The 17435-nt window shown below is 45.2% G+C and overlaps 1 protein-coding gene across 5 annotated transcripts in view; it reads left to right on the top strand.

Annotated features, from left to right (window-relative positions):
- Positions 1-880: 880 nt before the first annotated feature.
- The window catches only part of TSC22D1 (TSC22 domain family member 1), an 80677-nt gene continuing 64122 nt past the window's right edge, over positions 881-17435 (top strand). For 2 of the 5 annotated variants that reach the window (XR_014880989.1, XR_014880988.1), the window contains exons 1-2: positions 881-1382; positions 1862-4722. Coding sequence is in view for 2 of the 5 variants with exons in the window: in XM_085215821.1 (XP_085071947.1) it covers positions 1853-4722 (2870 nt within the window). In the remaining 3 variants the exon portion in view is untranslated. Of the gene's footprint in view, positions 1383-1852; positions 4723-17435 lie in introns of those variants that run through there. The other 3 variants (XR_014880990.1, XM_085215822.1, XM_085215821.1) reach the window with 3 other exon arrangements.

The raw sequence follows: 17435 nt of genomic DNA, 5'->3' as shown, positions 1-17435 counted from the left end.
AGAAAGGTATCATTTTATTTTGAAACATTCTCTCTCATGTTCTTTTCAGAAGCTCCTGTATACACACTGCTTAAAAAATGTAGGAAGATTAGGAATTCCAGATTTTCTTTTTCTCAGAGTGGTGAGGCATTGGAACAGGCTGCCCAGGGAGGTGGTGGACTCATTATCCCTGGAGCTGAGCTCAAGAACCATGTGGATGTGGCACTGATGGTCATGGTCAGGGTGGGGATGGGCTGATAGTTGGACCGGATGATCTTGGCAGTCTTTTCCAACCTTAGTAATTCTATGATCGATTCTACAAAGCCACAGGCGCAATTTCACCCAGAGTACCAGCCTCCAGCTGCCTGCGCCCGGCACCAGGCTCACCTCACCACCCCCGGGGGCACCGAGACGCCGTCCCCACGGCAGCCATTTCGGGGGGCGGGGGACGCTCCGCCAGGGGGATGCGCGGCGGCACAAAGGGAGCGCGGCCCCGAGCGAGGCGGCTCCAGCTTCCCCATGCACGGGAGGGAGGAGGATGGAGGAATATTCTGGACCGAGGGAGGGGAGGAAGACGAAGGTGATGAATAACTTGAATAAATCTGCGGCGGAGAGGGGGGGGGGGGGGGGCGGGCGCGTCATGTGAGGCAGAGTCATGCTGCGGGACGGAGAAGCACCTGGGGCGTGAAGCGCCCGCCCGCCATTTCCACGGCGCGCGCCCCCTCGTCCACCTCACGCCCCCTCCCCACTCAGGAGCGCCGCCACGCGGGGACACCCCCGCCCTTCCTCCTCCTCCCGCACGGGGCTCGGCGCCGCTCGGCAATTTCCGCCACGCGAGCCGAGCCTATTTCCGTCAGCCCGAGCCAGACGGGCTTTATGTCTGCCAGCGGGGCGCGCATGCGCGGCCGCCGCCATCTTACGTTGTCTCTCGCCTGCCCTCCCCTTTGGCGAGCTTTCCCCTCCCCCCCGCAGCCCCGCGCAGCGCCCTCCTCCTCCTCCTCAGCGCTCCGTGAGGAGACGGGGCCGGGCGGGGAGAGACCCGCGGCGGCCGGGGAGCCGCGAGAGCCCGAGGGAAAGAAGAAAGGAAGGCAAGGGCAGGCCGGGCGTTGCGGAGGAAGAGTGGTGCCGCCTGTTATAAAGGGGAGGAGGCGGAGGGGGAAGGAAGAGCGTGCGGAGCGGAGCCGCCTCCAGAGACAGCCAGACACAGGGAGGAGAGCGGCTGCCCGCCCGGCTCCCCCTCCCTCCTCCTTTTCATGGACTCTCTCGTCGGGCTGCTGTCGCTTTTCTTTCCTCCTCGCTCCGTCTCTCTCCTACCCAAAATGATTCAGCTCCATGGCTGCCACTGACGGGGATGTCCCTGCCCGGCTCAGCCCGCCGCTGCCGCCCCGCTGTGCGCCAGTCCCGTACGTATCTCCGCCGCGCTCCGGCCGCGCTGCCCCGAGGCCCGCCGGCTGTTCTCGCTCCGCTGAGGCGGCGGCCCGGCGCGGGGAGGGCGGTTCTGCCGGTTGCCGGCTCGGGGAGGGCAGAGGCTCGGCCCCGGGCTAACGCGGGCATTTCCTCCGGCTTCAGCCCACCCCGCGGAGAGGCGCCGGCGGGGGGTGGGGAGGTGAGGAGGGGGGAGCGAAAAGGGGGTGGGGGGCGGCGGGGGGGGGGGGGGGGGGGGGGTGGAGGAGAGGGAGAAAGAAAGTGAATGGCGGAGGATTGGAAGTGTGACATTCAGAGGCGGCGGAGGAAAGCTCCTCGCCCCCTCCCTGTCTCGGAGGAGGGGGGTGGCGGCGGTGCCGGGGTGCTGCGTGGCTCCGCGCCCCGCTAACTGTGTGCGTGTCTGTCTCTCTCCATGCCGGGGGATCGCTCTTAAAATACGCCCGATACAATGCACCAGCCTGACTCAGCCGCAGACATTAGTGCTAGGAAGATGGCGCACCCGGCAATGTTTCCTAGAAGGGGCAGCAGCAGTAGCAGCGGCAGCAGCTGCGTTACTGCTCCCACTGCACCAGGTACCGGCGTTGGGAGCGCTGCCCTCTCCGCCGAGGATTACCAGCCGCCCCTGCTGGTCCAGCCGCCGCCTCCATCTCCTGCAGCATCCTCATCGGCGGGCCCGCAGCCGACACCCCCTCCTCCACAAAGCCTGAACCTCCTCTCGCAGTCTCAGCTCCAGCCGCAGCCTCTCGCGCAGACCGGAGCTCAGATGAAAAAGAAAAGTGGCTTCCAGATTACCAGCGTGACCCCCGCTCAAATATCTGCCAGTATGAGCTCTAATAACAGCATAGCTGAAGATACGGAAAGCTACGATGACCTGGATGAGTCTCACACGGAAGACCTGTCTTCTTCAGAAATCTTGGATGTTTCTTTATCCAGGGCCACTGACTTGGGTGAACCTGAGAGAAGCTCTTCTGAAGAGACTTTAAATAACTTCCAAGAGGCAGAGACTCCCGGGGCCGTTTCTCCAAACCAGCCTCATCTTCCTCAGCAGCACCCTTCTCTGCCTCATCATCCGCAGCAGAGCGTTGTGATCAACGGAAGCGTTCACCCCCATCACGTCCATCACCACCATCATCTTCACCACCACCATCATGGACACCATCACCCATCGCATCCTGGGGTGGGCAGCGCCCCAGTTTCTGGAGGACCACCACCCAGCCCATCGTTTAGAAAGCTATCGACAACTGGAAGCTCTGACAATGTTATATCAGCTGCACCAGGTTCTGCTGCATCATCCACCGGTCCCCCTGCATCTGTCGTGTCTAATATCCGCACTACGAGTACTCCTGGCAGTCTAGGTGTAAGTTCTGCTACTGGAACTAGTACCTTGAATAATATGGGCGGAGGTAGTTCTAGTGTGGCAAGCAGTGTGCTTGGTACTATGAATTTAAGCAACATCACAAGTACTGGTAATGTAAATGCTTTGTCTGGAACTAGTGGCAATGTTAATGTGAATATCTTGAGTGGTGTTGGCAATGGTACGAGTGCTTCCTCTAGTGTCGTTAACAATGTTACTAATCCGAGTGCAGGAGTGGCCGCGGGATCCAGCCAGCAGCAGCCCGCATCTGGCACTTCAAGGTTTAGAGTTGTAAAATTAGATTCTAGTTCTGAACCTTTCAAAAAAGGTAGATGGACATGCACTGAGTTCTATGATAAAGAAAACACTGTTGCAGCTTCGGAAGGAGTAGCAGTAAACAAAGCAGTAGAGACGATAAAACAAAACCCGCTTGAAGCGACTTCTGAAAGGGAGAGCACCAGTGGGAGTTCTGTTAGCAGCAATGTAAGCACACTGAGTCACTATACAGAAAGTGTGGGAAGTGGAGAAATGGGAGCACCTACTGTGGTACAGCAGCAAGCCTTTCAAGGTGTGGGTCCTCAGCAGATGGATTTTAGCAGCGCTGCTCCTCCAGCAATTCCAGCATCTAGTATACCACAGAGTGTTTCCCAATCACAGCTTGCACAAGTCCAGCTGCATTCTCAAGAGATAAACTATCCGCAGCAGAAGCCAGGGGTCCAACCTCCTGCACAGGCCAGTCTAACCACTGTTACTGGGGTTCAGCCAGCCCCAGTTAATCTACTAGGTGTATCCCCAGCTCTGGGCCACCAGCAACCTGCCATTCAAAGTATGGCTCAACAGCAGTTACCTTATTCTCAGCCGGCGCAGCCTGTGCAGACTCTGCCAGTTGTACAACAGCAACAGTTGCAGTACGGACAGCAGCAGCAGCAGCAGCAAGCGGTTCCTACACAGATGGCCACAGGTCACGTTAAGTCGGTGAACCAAAACACTGTTACAGGGGCCGTGCCAGAGTATATTCAGCATCAGCAGATCCTTCAGCCCCCGGCACCTGCTATGCAGCCCAGTCCTGCAGGAGTAGGGGCAGGGCCACCGGTTCCTGTTGCCCAGGTCCCGAGCATGCAGCCTGCAGTCCCAGCGCACCCAGCCACTGCCCCGGCTCAGCCTGCTGCGCACGCCCCGGCAGCGATACCAGGTGTGGGTACCAGTGGGCAGATGCTGAGCGTTGGGCAGCAAGCAAACGTGGCCACTGTGGTGCAACCAGCACCTGCTGCAAGCCAAATTCCACCTCCAGTTATGCCATCAACCGCTGCTCCTCCATCTTCGCAAGTGGTGCAGCCTGTGCAGACAGGAATAATGCAGCAGGGATTACAGGCTAGCGCTTCAGGCCTTCCTCAGCAAATGGTTATTGCTCAGCAAAACACTTTGTTACCTGTACAGCCGCAGGCACAAGCGGTGGAGTCAGTGGTGCAAGGAATGACTGGCCAGCAGCTGCCTGCAGTTAGCCCCATACCTTCTGCTAGTACTGTTCCTGCACCGAGTCAAGCTGGTTCGGCTGTGCCCCCTGGCATACCTTCTGCTTCTATAGGTTTGGGACAGCCACAGAGCATAGCCCAAGCTTCAGCTGTGCAGAATGGGAATCTGGCTCAGAGCGTTAGTCAGCCTCCTTTGGTATCAACAAGTATAGGTATGCCGGTGGCACCCAGCGTGCCGCAGCAGATACCGCTGAGCTCTACCCAGTTCCCAGCACAATCACTAGGCCAGCCAGTTGTAAGCCAAATGGAAGATGGCAGGCGCCCTACAGAACCTTCCCTCGTTGGTTTACCTCAAGCTGCCAGCGGGGAGAGCGGCGTTGGAGCGTCGGCCATCGGTGATGGCAGTAGCAGTAACGTGCCAGCCTCGGCCTCCCTCTTCCCACTGAAGGTGCTGCCCCTGGCGACGCCCCTCGTAGATGGGGAAGATGAGAGGTAAGGCCACCTGTAACTTTATTTCAGTGATGCACAGTTGGATGTGCACTAACTTGCAGCTCTCCTTACAGCTGTTCTGTGAGATGGAGCGGTGCAATGATTTTGTCTAACTAGAAATGGTGTTTGTCAGGTCCCTGCGTTTGCAGGTATCCTGTGAAAATGCTTGTATTTCTCATGAGGGGGTGGGTTGTATTGATTATGTTCTGAAACTACTGCGTGGGTAAATTGTGTTTAACAATCTGTGACAGTGTGTATATTCCCATTGTATAGAGGAAGACAAAAGAACACCATGGAACGTGGGTATGCTGGTGGTGATTGTAGTTTAGATTATTTATCATAATGAAATAATTAATATTTATTCTCAGGTAGATTTCTTTCTTTCTTTTTTTTTTTTTCCCAAACCTGGACTTCATTCTGCCCCAGCTTGTCTTTTTTAAGTATTGCCTTCACTCAGGTTGAACTTGTTGCGAAGCTGTGGTGTGCCTTCTCTTTGACAGCCAAGAGGTGCTGTAGGAGAGTGAGTATGGTGGGAGAAGGAAGGTCAGCAATGCTGTTGTGGCTCTTCCAGTTGAACTTGGGGCAGTTTTGGTCTTGGTGGTTTTGCTTCAAAGCATTAATGCATTGTGGGAGCAGCTCAGGCCTGCAAAGGGCGGTGAGCCTGTGAAGTCAGTGACAAACTGTGCGCCTTCCCCCACCTCCGCTTCTCTGATAAATGAGGGCTGGTTGGTCCTACTGGTATGTGCTTGTGAATATTCTCTTTTCTTTCACAGTGTGTGCGAAGGAGCCGTGTCAGTTGTGAAAGGCCCTCGAGTCTGCAGGATCAAGTGATCTTAGCAGCAGATCTGCAGTGTGATTGTTTAATATTAATTATGTCTGGAAATTCCTTACTCTCTTGGGGGCCTCTTGTGATAGTGCTTACAAGTGGACAGGAAGGCTGTGGTGGTTTTCCAAAAACCTTGTTTAAGAAGAAACTGTGCTAATGGGAGAAGGAGGTAACTTTAAAATAAATAGCCTGCCTTGAAGATGGGGGAGAGGACAGAAAGGAATACTGAAAGGAAGAACAAACAAACAAACAAAAAAAAACTGAGACTTGAGGAAGGAGACAAAACAAAGAACCCAATGCATTCAAGGTGAGAAAGAACTGCTATGGTGATGGGAGGCGAGGTAATGTTTAAATATTTTCTTGGTGCCGTAGCTTAAATCAGAAGAAATAGCAGTGGCCAAACTCTATTTTTAAAAGTATTAATAAACAGGTTTCTGGGAGAGGCTGGGTTCTTAATATTGAAAATATTAACTCTATCAGCAGTCTCTGATTATGTTGATCATGAGGTGTTGACTGTCTTAGTGGCTTTCATCACGTCTTCCTGAGATGCCAGAGAGTTCTAATGAGTAGCAGCTTGTCTTTGAGGAGTGCTGGAAGACAAGTTCCAACACTGCTTCATTTTGATTATATTTTTTAGTCAATACTTACATGAAGGTGGTGGAAGACAGATGGAGGTATTGCAGCTCACAGTGTCACCATTGTGCTGTTAGCAGTCAATTTTCTCAGGAACTTTTTATTTGCTTTTCTTTCCTCTGACCTTTCTAAACTCGGACACTGATCCTTCTCTTTGCTGGTCCTGTTTTTTTTTTTTTTTTTTTAATTAATATCAACCAATGGAAAAAACAAAAACAAAAAAAAGCCAAAACCCAAACCCTGAGCTTTCAGGGGATGCCAGCTAAGTAAGAATTTTAAGCTCATTGATACTCAGTGTTTTGGAAAATCACGTCTAGCACGTGACTGTACCCTGATTTTAAGAGCATATGTTGGCTGTTCGTCACGATGGGCAGTTTTTCCCAGCCTGTTTAAATCCCTCTGGGTAACAATAGCCAGAAATACCTCCTTCCTCTGTTATTTGGCCAGCTAAAGATCACATCCTTTCTTCTCCTATACACGTTGTGTCTTTGTTTCTATCTGTCATCTCCAGGTAGACTGTACTTTTGTTTAGCTGCAGTTGGAAAATCATTTAGATGCTTTACATGGAGCAGGATATGGCTATCAGATGGAGACCAAAAATAATTATTCTGCGTGGCAGCAGCGGTCAGTTGGCTTGGATAACAGGCAGTGATGTTTCTCTCTGTATATCTGCCTGTAAAATTAAAAACATTGTGAGATTTGCTTCTGTTTCTACTGCCAAAGTGTCTCTGGACAGGGGATCGTGTTGTCTCGACAGTGGCGTTTCTTTAGCTGTGGAGCTCAGAGCTTGTCCCTCCCTGAAGGCAGTGCAGGGTTTGCTGCTGCTCCCTGGCTCCTCACTTGTATCTCTGGCCAGTGAACGTCTCTAACTAGAGCTCTCCTGGGAATTTTGTGCTGATTAGTTAGATTATTCCTTCTCTTTTACAGGAGATAAAGGGGTAGTGTGTTGTAAAACTGTACGCAATTATGTAAAATTGTTGGAAGTATGTGAGCATTTAAGAAGACGTATTGTAAATATATATGCAGGTGCGTGCATATAAAATGTCTCTCTTGCACACACATGCATGCACATATTTATATCATTTAAGATTTTATCAATACATCCCAAGTGATTCTGAGCCTCGCAAGGGAAGATCTGGGAGAAAAAAGCAAGTGATGACATAATTGGGCCAGTGAAGAAGCTGTAAAATTCCATGTAGTGTGCCTTTGAAGAAACATCTGACCCATGTAATACCTTGTTTAGATTAACTCCCAGCTTTCCTTAAACCTGTGTGTAATTGCATTTAAAGACCAGTATCTTTTAAGTCTTTAGCCCCGTTTGATTTTAGAATACCGTTTGCAGCTCTTTTTGTGCCTGTTATCAAGATGTGTCCTTTTAATTATAGGCACTGTGGAGCCTGTCTGCTTTGAAAAACAGTAACCTTTATTTTCCCTGTACGGATCAGGGTTTTTTTTTTTTCCTCCTCACCGCTGTGACTTGAAGAGATATTAAAAATGAACTACTTGGCAGAGCGTCCTATGGAAAATTAATTTGCAAACTTCATTTATGAAAGAGGATACAAATAAGAGTTGGTGTCTGTATTTAAAAAATGAATTCCACCCTGTGTTTCCTCAGCCTGTCAGGTATGCCATCATGGCCATATATTGGTGTAGCTGTTCTATTATTTCAGTCTGTAAAAATGCCAGCCCTTTTTTTGGGTATTAACTGTCTTTTTTGCTTTTTAGCTCGAATCCTGGTATGAGCTCCTTTTAATGCATGATTCTCACATGGTTCCTCCCTTAAATTTGCTGCAGTTACCTGAATTTATTCAGTTATTATCTCTTTTCAATTTTAGACGTGGTAATTTGAGATCAGTATTTCATCTTAAAACCAAAGAAATCTAGTTCAAATTTCATTGCTTTTGAAATCTTTTTAAGTATGGAAACATATGCATTCGTATTGCAGCAAATTCTTTTGTGTATTTATTCTGCGTTGCAAAACTGATTAATTTTGCATCTTTATAGAGAATGCTCAGTGATGCTATATGTACTTGCAAATCCATGCAAACCCTCATTTGCACAATTCTTTAACTGGAAAGTAAAAATTTTTTTTTTTTTTTAAAGCATATTTACAGCACTTATATGGGCTGCTGTAAATGAGGTTTAAAATGACTTCATCTGAGTACCTTTACTCAAAAGCAGATTTTATGAATGAAAGATGAGAGAGCTGTCTCCCTGTCCTTGATGCTTTCTGTAGAATTGCTTTCAGTCTTTCATCTGATGTAAGTTGTTTTCACCTGTTTATGCATTTCATCCCAGAGCAAAGCAAAAGGGGAAGGAGAGAAAGATGATAAACACGTCAAATTGTGTAGAGATTTGAAGTATCCTTTATTATCTGTCAACCTCTCCTACAGTTCCCTTTCTAAAGGGAAATTTTAAGCAGAAGATCTCTTTATCACTGGACAGACAGCAAAACAAATTCTTGGAGGATGTTTTTCTGTGTAGTTTGTATTCTGACAGTGGAGCAACGTCTGGGAGCTTGTAGCTGAAAGCAAGAATTGAAAGGCTTGTGAACAGTGTTGTGAGACTCTAGTAGCAGTAACTAGTAGCAGCAGCTTGTAAAGCAGGTTCACAGGAGATGGGATGGAGTTTCATGCACACGAGTGTACAGTAGGAGGGTTGGTTGGATTTTTACAGGTGTAATTTAATACTTGTTGAAGATGTTAGCAGCGAAGTGAACATGCTGCAGTAAAACTGGGAGCTGCAATTAAATGTCATTTTTGATGCAGTAATTAATTTGCATGCCTTTTTATTTTGTAAGTTGTTTTGATGCTTATGTGGAATTCATTATTTGCTGTTAATTTTGCTTCTGTGTATTTAAGGAAAAGAGAGGAAGATCCTTTTAGAAGATACTTTCCAGCTAAGGATTTGTGGTGGCAGAGCATGGATGTGTGGAGGGTTTCCTGGGTGCATCCTAATGACTGTCTTCCATTTCTCAGATGTTAAAGCTTGCTTTGAAGTCTTACCACCAATTTGAAAATGGCATAACTTGATTTCCAGAATATCGACTTCGTAAAAAGTCTCTTCATATTTTCAACTTGGTTATTTTTGGAGCTTGAAAAAATAGTTGCCCTCAGTAATGGCAAATCACATGAGTGAAAAGAGTGATTTGGCAAAGCAAATGTGGTTGCTGCCACGTGGTGCCGACAAGTTCAGCTTCTCATTTCAGCTGAGGAAATAAAACAGCCACCGTTGGCAGAATTAAGTTTGACAGTTCTCTGCTGGAAGGCAAGAAGAGTGAGGGATGTAAAGCCTGCGGCGTCTGCTGGCCAGCTGCAAGCAGAAGAGTGCTGCTCTCTCTGCTGCCTCATCAGCTGAGTTTGGTGACACTTGGGCTGTGGTTATCCCAAATCACAGCTTGGGATAGTTAGCACTGTTCTGTGTGTGTAATGACAGCAACTGCTTTGCCTTTGTGTGGTTGGAAAGGTGAACTCAGTGCAGGCAGAAAAGTGGTGACCTCTTTTTGGATGGACCTCTCTCAGGTGCCTCTTCATAGGTGCGTTTTCTGCGAGCTTGGTATTATGTTGTATTTAAAGACAGGAAGGACAGATAGGTTAAAGGGGGTTGTAAAAGCAGTAATGGAATGCTGAGGTGCTGTGATTTCCAGAAGATGTTTGTTAGCTCTGTAGTTTTGTCTGCTCTCTGGAAATTGTTGGTGTAGGTGCAGACTAATAGCTATGGATGTGGAAGCAAAGAAAAGGTTCTTAATTCAATACTGAAAAGCAATTTTTACTTTCAGGTGCATTCCTTAAGCTACAGGCTGAACTAGAAATTAGATCCATCACTCTCTTGGTAGTGTCAACCTTGGCAAGTTACTGTGATCTGGATAATGCTATAGCAGAGCAATGTCTGTCTTATTCTTGGTAAGCCAGCAAAGTTTTGAAGACAAGGGGGTAACCATTAAAATACACCTAGATTAAATGCAAGAAAGAAGATGTATGGATAGCACACCTGTGCTAAGATGACAGCTGTAACAGTGCTGTTTGGTTTACAAAGAGTAATAAAGAATATGAGCTATTAGACAGCTCTGAGAGTTGTAGGAAATAGATCAATTGTAAATAGAAGTGCTGCAAGTGTAGCGTTGTAGAAGAAAGGAAATATCAGTATAATAATAAGTGTATTCTTGGTGTGATTAGTGTATGCAGCTCTGTGCACATAAGCAGGATTTGAACAGCGTGTTTTTGTTCCCATTGATTTTTATGAGCTATTTCTCTTCTGTTGATTAATATATGAGAAGAAAATGTGCCGTGTGTGTAATAAGTAAGCATTATATTTCAACAAATACTGGAAACTTTTTAAAAAGTGGGCCTTCTTTTGCACGTGGGCCACCAAAGGGGGTGCTGTGAAGCAATGGCAGCTTACTGAGCACAGGGTACAGTCAGTCAGTTATTTCATGGTTATGATCACTGTAAATAAGGAACTATTTTATTCTCAGTGTGCTTGTGTAAGAAACCGTAGCCTATAAGTCAGGTGGAAAGTGCTCCTGAGTGACTGGAGATACCACTGTTTATTTCAGTCTATTCTAAAACGTTCATAGACTTCTGATTGGAATGATGGAAGTGCAGAGTAAAATACGGTGTCGTGCTGGGCTCCTCATCCTTCTGGTTTTGATGTCTTACCAAAATTTAACTCTTGGCCTGTATCAGGAAATTAACCAACGAAAATAGAAATCGTGCTATTGTCTTTTGTGTTGTAGGAGCCTTTATCAGCTCGTTTTGTGCAAGCTTTTTAACACCTGCCCTGAATTACCAGCGTTTGAAGCAGGATTTGGTTTGTGGTTGCAGTTGTATGCAAAGGTCTCAATCTTCCTTTGAAGCCTGGCTTTGCTAAAGGAGAGATTGAGTAGTTACTGCTGTTTGACAGGCAGGGATTGTAACGATCCTTTCCATGCAAATGCTGTGATATTTTGGATATTCTGTCGTTGCTGGTTACCTTCTGGATGGAATGACTTGTTAGCACCTGCTGAATGAGGATTTCCCACTTTGATACTGTGCAGACATTAAGGATGACTCATCACAGCTCAAATGCAGCACTTGTGCTAATATTGTTCAATTCCATGAAAATGTACCTGCAAAGCAAATGGCAAAACACTTGGTTAGGTAGCCTGAAGAATTCACAGTAAACTTATTTACCGTTTTTCTTTGAGCAAACAACTTCTTTGTTCTTCTTTACATTTCTTGTATTTCAGAAGGGACTCCTGATCTCTTCTTACTCCAGTCTTAACTCAACGGTTTTTACTCTGAGTTGTTTTAATGTTGCTGGTAATTTCACATGATTGCTCAGTGATTTCTTTAGCCTGGTGTGTGGTCTTAAAATGTTGTTTGGAAGTGTTTATCATGAGATGCACGGTGTTGAGGAGAGTTGATACATGGAGTACCATGCAAGAAGGTAAGGTGCACATTCGATACTGGCTGGAGGTTGTTTGTAGAGTATTTTCTCTTGTGCTGTTTAGTGCACTAACTCATTTGGCCAAGCAAACTGCTCGAGTTTTTGTGTGACTTGTCCAACCTCCTGTTTGTAAGCCTATTGTTGTAGCTTTAATTAGCATGGATATCCAGCAGGAACCTTTCAGAACTTTTCAGGTTTCTTCGTGTGCAATGGAGATTTGAACTTCTCTATCAGTTGCTTAAGCAACAGTGCTAAATAATAAGGACAGCACTTAAAGCAGCTGAAAATGTGGATACGCATTCAACTGTGCTCTGTCTTCGTGCCCTTAATAATAACTTTTTGTTGTTTTTTTTTTATTGCTGTTGTAGCACAGCTCTTAAAGATGAGCTAGGAAGGTAAAGTTATTTCAGTGCTTGTGTAATTTGCTCAGCTGCTCTTTTTAATTCCATGAAATGTGAAGTTCTTAATCCCAGTGGTGAGTTTTGTGCTTGGTTTATGAATGGCATTTTCCTTTACATCGCTGTAAACAAATGTATGGCATAGAAAAACCTGCTAATGTTCATCCAGCAACTGTGAACTCCCCGTGCACTGCAGAGGACTGAAATCCCTGTCAAGATGAGAGAGAACTTAAATGCCTTTTAAGCTTCCCCTGACCTTCTCTTCACCCGGCTCTGTCACAGTTGTGTATAGATAGAAGAGGGATGATGACTGGCAGCCATAACTGATGTGTAAGAAACAGAAAAAATCCGTGTTAGGAACTTAACTTAAACACATGCTTCTAAACATTGAGTCCTGTTAGTAGGAGAGTTTTGTGATAAAACCCAATCGTTTGTGTGATTGCTCTGACTTCCCTTCTGACTGCAGTTTTGAAATCTTTTTTTTCTGTCAAGGAAGATCGAACAAAAACTTTTCAGGCAGAGTCAAAATTGTGCATGACTTGTATGGCATGTATTACAGCCAAATGGGCATAAACCTAGTGAAAAAATTAATGTCCGTAGATTTCCTGAAAGATGATTTCCCACTTGAATGCATGAATGTGGAGCAGTCTTATAACACGGTGCTGTGCCTTCTTTCTCCGATGAAGTCAGGTGGCAGGCTCTAGGCATTGTGTTAAGGTAGAAGTAGAGGAGTTGGGTCTGGTCTCAGTTCTTGTGAGGCTTCGTCATGCCTGCCTCATGGAAAGCAGAGCAGCTTGGGGTCCTTAATGTGTGTATATGGGGACTTGGCAAGGGAGTAACTGACATTATCCCCCTGTGTTACTTGCAGTTCCAGATTCTTATGAATTCTGAGCATCTCTGATATCTGGCAAGGAAGGATTTGGTAGTAGTAATAAGTAAAACCAAAACCAAATAAAACCCCACAACAGCAGAACCAGCTGGAGAGAAATGGAGTGATTGCTGCTCTTACAGTTTCATTTCTTGCGTTCGTACAAAATAAGACCAAATGAAAATAAAAGCAATCGTGAGTTAATGACTGCATATTTTAAGTTCTTCTTAAATAATTTACCATACTGCTTGAATTCAAGGCATAAGTGAACCTCTTTAATCTATTGAATGAGGTTATTATGTTAAGAATGGATCGGTGTATTGCGCTGCCAAGTGTTTCCTTAGTAGGCCTAATATCCTAAATTAGGTGAAATGGCAAGTTACTCATAAATGCTCAGGGAATGGGGCAGGATGTGCGTGTGCCTTCATGTTCTGTTCTTTCTTTCCAAGTTTTTAGGGCTTTTTCCAATTCCGTAATTGCTTGTAAAAGAGGAGTTCCCGAGCGTGGATTTGATTGGAGAGAGAGGAGGGAGGAAAGAAGGTGTGAAATGTTTATGATGGTTTTGGTTTTCTTCTTTTCTTAGCAGGGAAGGAGATTTCAATCTTGTGAAACTGTGTCAGCCTTTATGTGTTTGAGCCAAGTGCACGCAGTTGTTGGCAACGCGGCTTCTTACTGGTGGGATAGGAGCTGAAAGGCCCTGTCATTTGGGATTCCTCACTGCTGGCTGCTTAATAACTAAGAGTGAGGAAAAGGATCATAAAAGACATGCTGTCTGATGTCTGTGTTCACTTTGAAATGATTTTAAGATAACGATGCTTTAAAGCTGGGAACATTTCAAGAGTTTTCTGTGGTTTGTGAAGAAACAACAGTAATGCAGGATCTTAATCTGTGTATTCCTGTCGAGGTATATCCTGCCAGCAGTGAAGGACACACTCTGTCATACTGCTGCACCAGAACTGGATTATTTCAGTTGTCTTTATGTCCTGAAAGCATGGGTTAGCCTCTTCTGTAAAGTTGCACTGCCTCGGCTCTTGGGATGTGTGTTCTTTGTGCTGAGGCACAGCAGTGTAATTGAGCAGTCGTCTTATTTCGTTGGAAATTAACATGTAAGTGGATGATGATGACTTGCATGAAGATATTTTCAGCTTCTGAAGAGAACTGTGATCTGCGGAAGAGGAAAAATAAATATTAACAAGTTGTAGCAGACAGTTGTGGCTAGCAGTAGTTTTCTCTTTTGCATTCGTCTGACTGATAATATGCTTGCTGAGAGTCTTCAGTGTATGTGTAATTTACTGTCAAAATACTTAAACTACTTAGAACATGCATTTCTAATAGTGTGCAGCTTTGGATGGAAGTGTTTTGCCCAAAGGTGTCCTCTGAAGAATTCTTTGAGGGGCTTATGAGCATTTCCAGTACAATTTCAGTATGTTTCCAAATACTGTGGCAAGGTTTACTAACAAAAAAGTGTTTAAGAAAGCCATGCAACCTTCTCTCTTAATACCCTTTAATTGAATAGCTGTATAAGGAAGCTTTTGTACCTTTTAGAAGGTTACTCCAGCCTACAAACAAGACAGTCTTAAACCATCCTTCATATTTCATGAACATAAAGCAAAAGTGAATAAAATATTTTAGATAATTGTTCTGTACATTTTATAAATTGAGCATTGGGGTAGCTCTTTAAATGCACTGTGCATATTATATTTGAGTATAGAAAGAAGACGAACTCAAATCAATGTAAAACACATGCAGTTATTCAATCTCTCAAACATTTTCTTTCTTACTGCACTTTAGCTTTTAAAAATCCTATAACTCCGTGACATAAGTGCCCTTTAATGCTGCTTTCTCAAAGTTGCTTCCATAGTTTTGTTGCTCTGGTTGCTAGAACAGAAACATAGGCTGCATTCACCTATTAATATTGCCTTGAAACTTTACACAGTTTGGCATGGATAGGTTGGCAGTGTGAGATCTGTGTTCAGAAATGGTCAAATGCATGTTTTAATTTTCTGTAGTAAATGGCAGTATGTCTGTGTAGAGCTCTTGTAAGTTATGCTAGAACTTCTTAAAACATGCTACTACTTCTAAAGATTCACTTTCTTGTACATCCTTAAAAGATGACTGTAATAAGGAAAGAACTAAGAATTAAAAGTAGTAACTCCCACGAGTGATCTAATCTACCAAAGAAATGTACCAAACGTAATTGCTGGTAAGAATAAGTGGTTTTTTTCTTAATGAAAGAAAAGCCAGCCTTATCTAAATACTATGTAATTATAGTGTTTGTGACTGTGACCGGTTTCTGTGGGGCTGTCATTAGGTAGTTAACAAAGGTTGTTTTTAATCTTGGTTACTATGGAAATTAAGACCATCTCTGGCATCCTGGCTCTTCTGAAAACTAAAATAAAATACAAAAATGTTTGTAGCTGAGGCAATGGATACCTATAACGTCAGGATGGCAGCTGTTAACGTGGCAGCTTTGTCTTGAAGTTAAAGTTGTGTTAATTCATCTTATTGAGTAATTGACAACATTAATAGAACAGACTTCCAAAAGTGACGCATAGGCCTATGAGATGGTGAGGTTGCCAGCCCTCCATTCAGATCCATGTTCTGGAGGAGTTTGTGCACTGGGAATTTCTGAGCCTGCTGCCTTCTACGAGAAAGGCGTTGAGAAATGTATGTGCTTTCTTTTCTTTCAGTATTGTTCACAGAATCACAGAATGGCTGGGGTTGGAAGGGACCTCAAGGTTCATGAATCTCCAACCCCCCTGCCACAGGCAGGGTCACCAACCTCCCCATTTAATACTAGACCAGGCTGCCCAGGGCCCCATTCAACCAGGTATTGAACACCTTCAGGGATGGGGCATCCACAACCTCTCTGGGCAGCCTGTTCCAGCACCTCACCACTCTCATAGTAAAGGGGAAAAAAAGGCTGATTTTTTCCCTCTTAGTGTTTTATGGGTGCAGAAGTCCACTGCCTTGAGAGAGCTGAATTCTGGAGAAGCTTTTGGTCAGTCTGCTGGTATGATGTAATGCTGTGAAGGGTACCATGGATTTTTTGGGAGTTACTGTTCCTATTGCTTAACTGTTGTGGCCAACACCTTCACAAATTGTAGCTGATGGAGGCAGTTGTCAGCACTAATTGGAGATATAGTGGATTAACATATTTAATGTGCATGCAACTTGCATTTTAAGACTTCATAGAATCATAGAATGGCCTGGATTGAAAAGGGCCGCAGTGATCATCTAGTTTCAACCCCCCTGCTATGTGCAGGGTCACCAACCACCAGACCAGGCTGCCCAGAGCCACATCCAGCCTGGCCTTGAATGCCTCCAGGGATGGGGCATCACAACCTCCTTGGGCAACCTGTTCCAATGTGTCACTTCCTCCTAATATTTAACCTAAACCCTCCCCTGTCTCAGTTTAAAACCATTCCCCCTTGTCCTATTACTATCCACCCTTGTAAACAGCCATCCCCCCTCCTGGTTATACACTCCCATCAAGTACTGGAAGGCCACAGTGAGGTCTTCCTGGAGTCTTCCCTTTTCCAAGCTAAACAAGCCCAGTTCCCTCAACCTTTTCTCATAGGAGAGGTGCTCCAGCCCTCTGATCATCTTAGTAGACCTCCTCTGGACTTCCTAGTTTGTTTCTTCATATATAAACTGTGGTAGCTCCAATGTATTGCTTCAAATACATACTGAATACTGGCATGCAGCCTTCCTTCTGCCCCCTCCCTTGTAATACTGACAAAACGTAACACTTACAGAGCTGGATTATGCTGCTTATGGGAACTCATTAAGAAAAATGAAGTCCTCACCATCCTATTTTTAAGCCTGGAATAGTGTCTTGCAGTTGTACATCAGCACTGCGTTCTTTTTCTTTTGGGATTTGGTTCAGCATCTCTTGTTCTTTGCTTGGGAACTCTCGAAGTAGAATAATGAATACTTTGGTTCAGGAAAACGAGGCTCTCTGATCTTTACAGCAGAGGCAATGAAAAGAGGTAAGAGAAAGGATAATGTTTGTGATTAACCAAATGATATGTTTGTGTCAGTTAGCTTGTCTTTTCAGACAGTGGGAAGGCTTCCTTTTGTATTGTTTTCCCATCTTTGTTTTCCTAGAGTCACTTAATCAGAAATCCTTTGTCTTGTCCTTGGGTAGGCTTGCTTGCTCCTAACTCAAAAGCAGAAAGCTGGAGAGTTGCTGTAGACTTGACTAGAACACTGCAGAATTCACGTCGTGTTGTATTTTGTTTTAATGACTGAGTGTGATCTACTGGGATTAAAAAGAATTCAAAATAACATAAAGTAAAACCTAAAACAAGAAATGTAAATCTCTAAAGCTGAATAGTAAACTTGTGTCAGACTTCTGGTTGAGGTGGTAACTCCGAAGGAACCTCAAGCTGTCATAACATACTTCTTTTATACTTTAAATTATAAATAAACTAGTTTAGAATAAGATCTGGATCTTATGTTCTGTCACATAATTCAGGAATGAGAAGATGTAGGTGAAATTACCTTGGCTAATTCCAAGTCTGAAGTAAAGGACCGTAGGTTTTTCTTTTTGTCTGTGGAA

Source organism: Meleagris gallopavo, chromosome 1, assembly GCF_905368555.1.
Source record: "Meleagris gallopavo chromosome 1, MGAL_WU_HG_1.1, whole genome shotgun sequence".
Lineage (NCBI taxonomy): Eukaryota > Metazoa > Chordata > Aves > Galliformes > Phasianidae > Meleagris > Meleagris gallopavo.
This window is presented reverse-complemented; position numbering and strand designations above follow the sequence as displayed.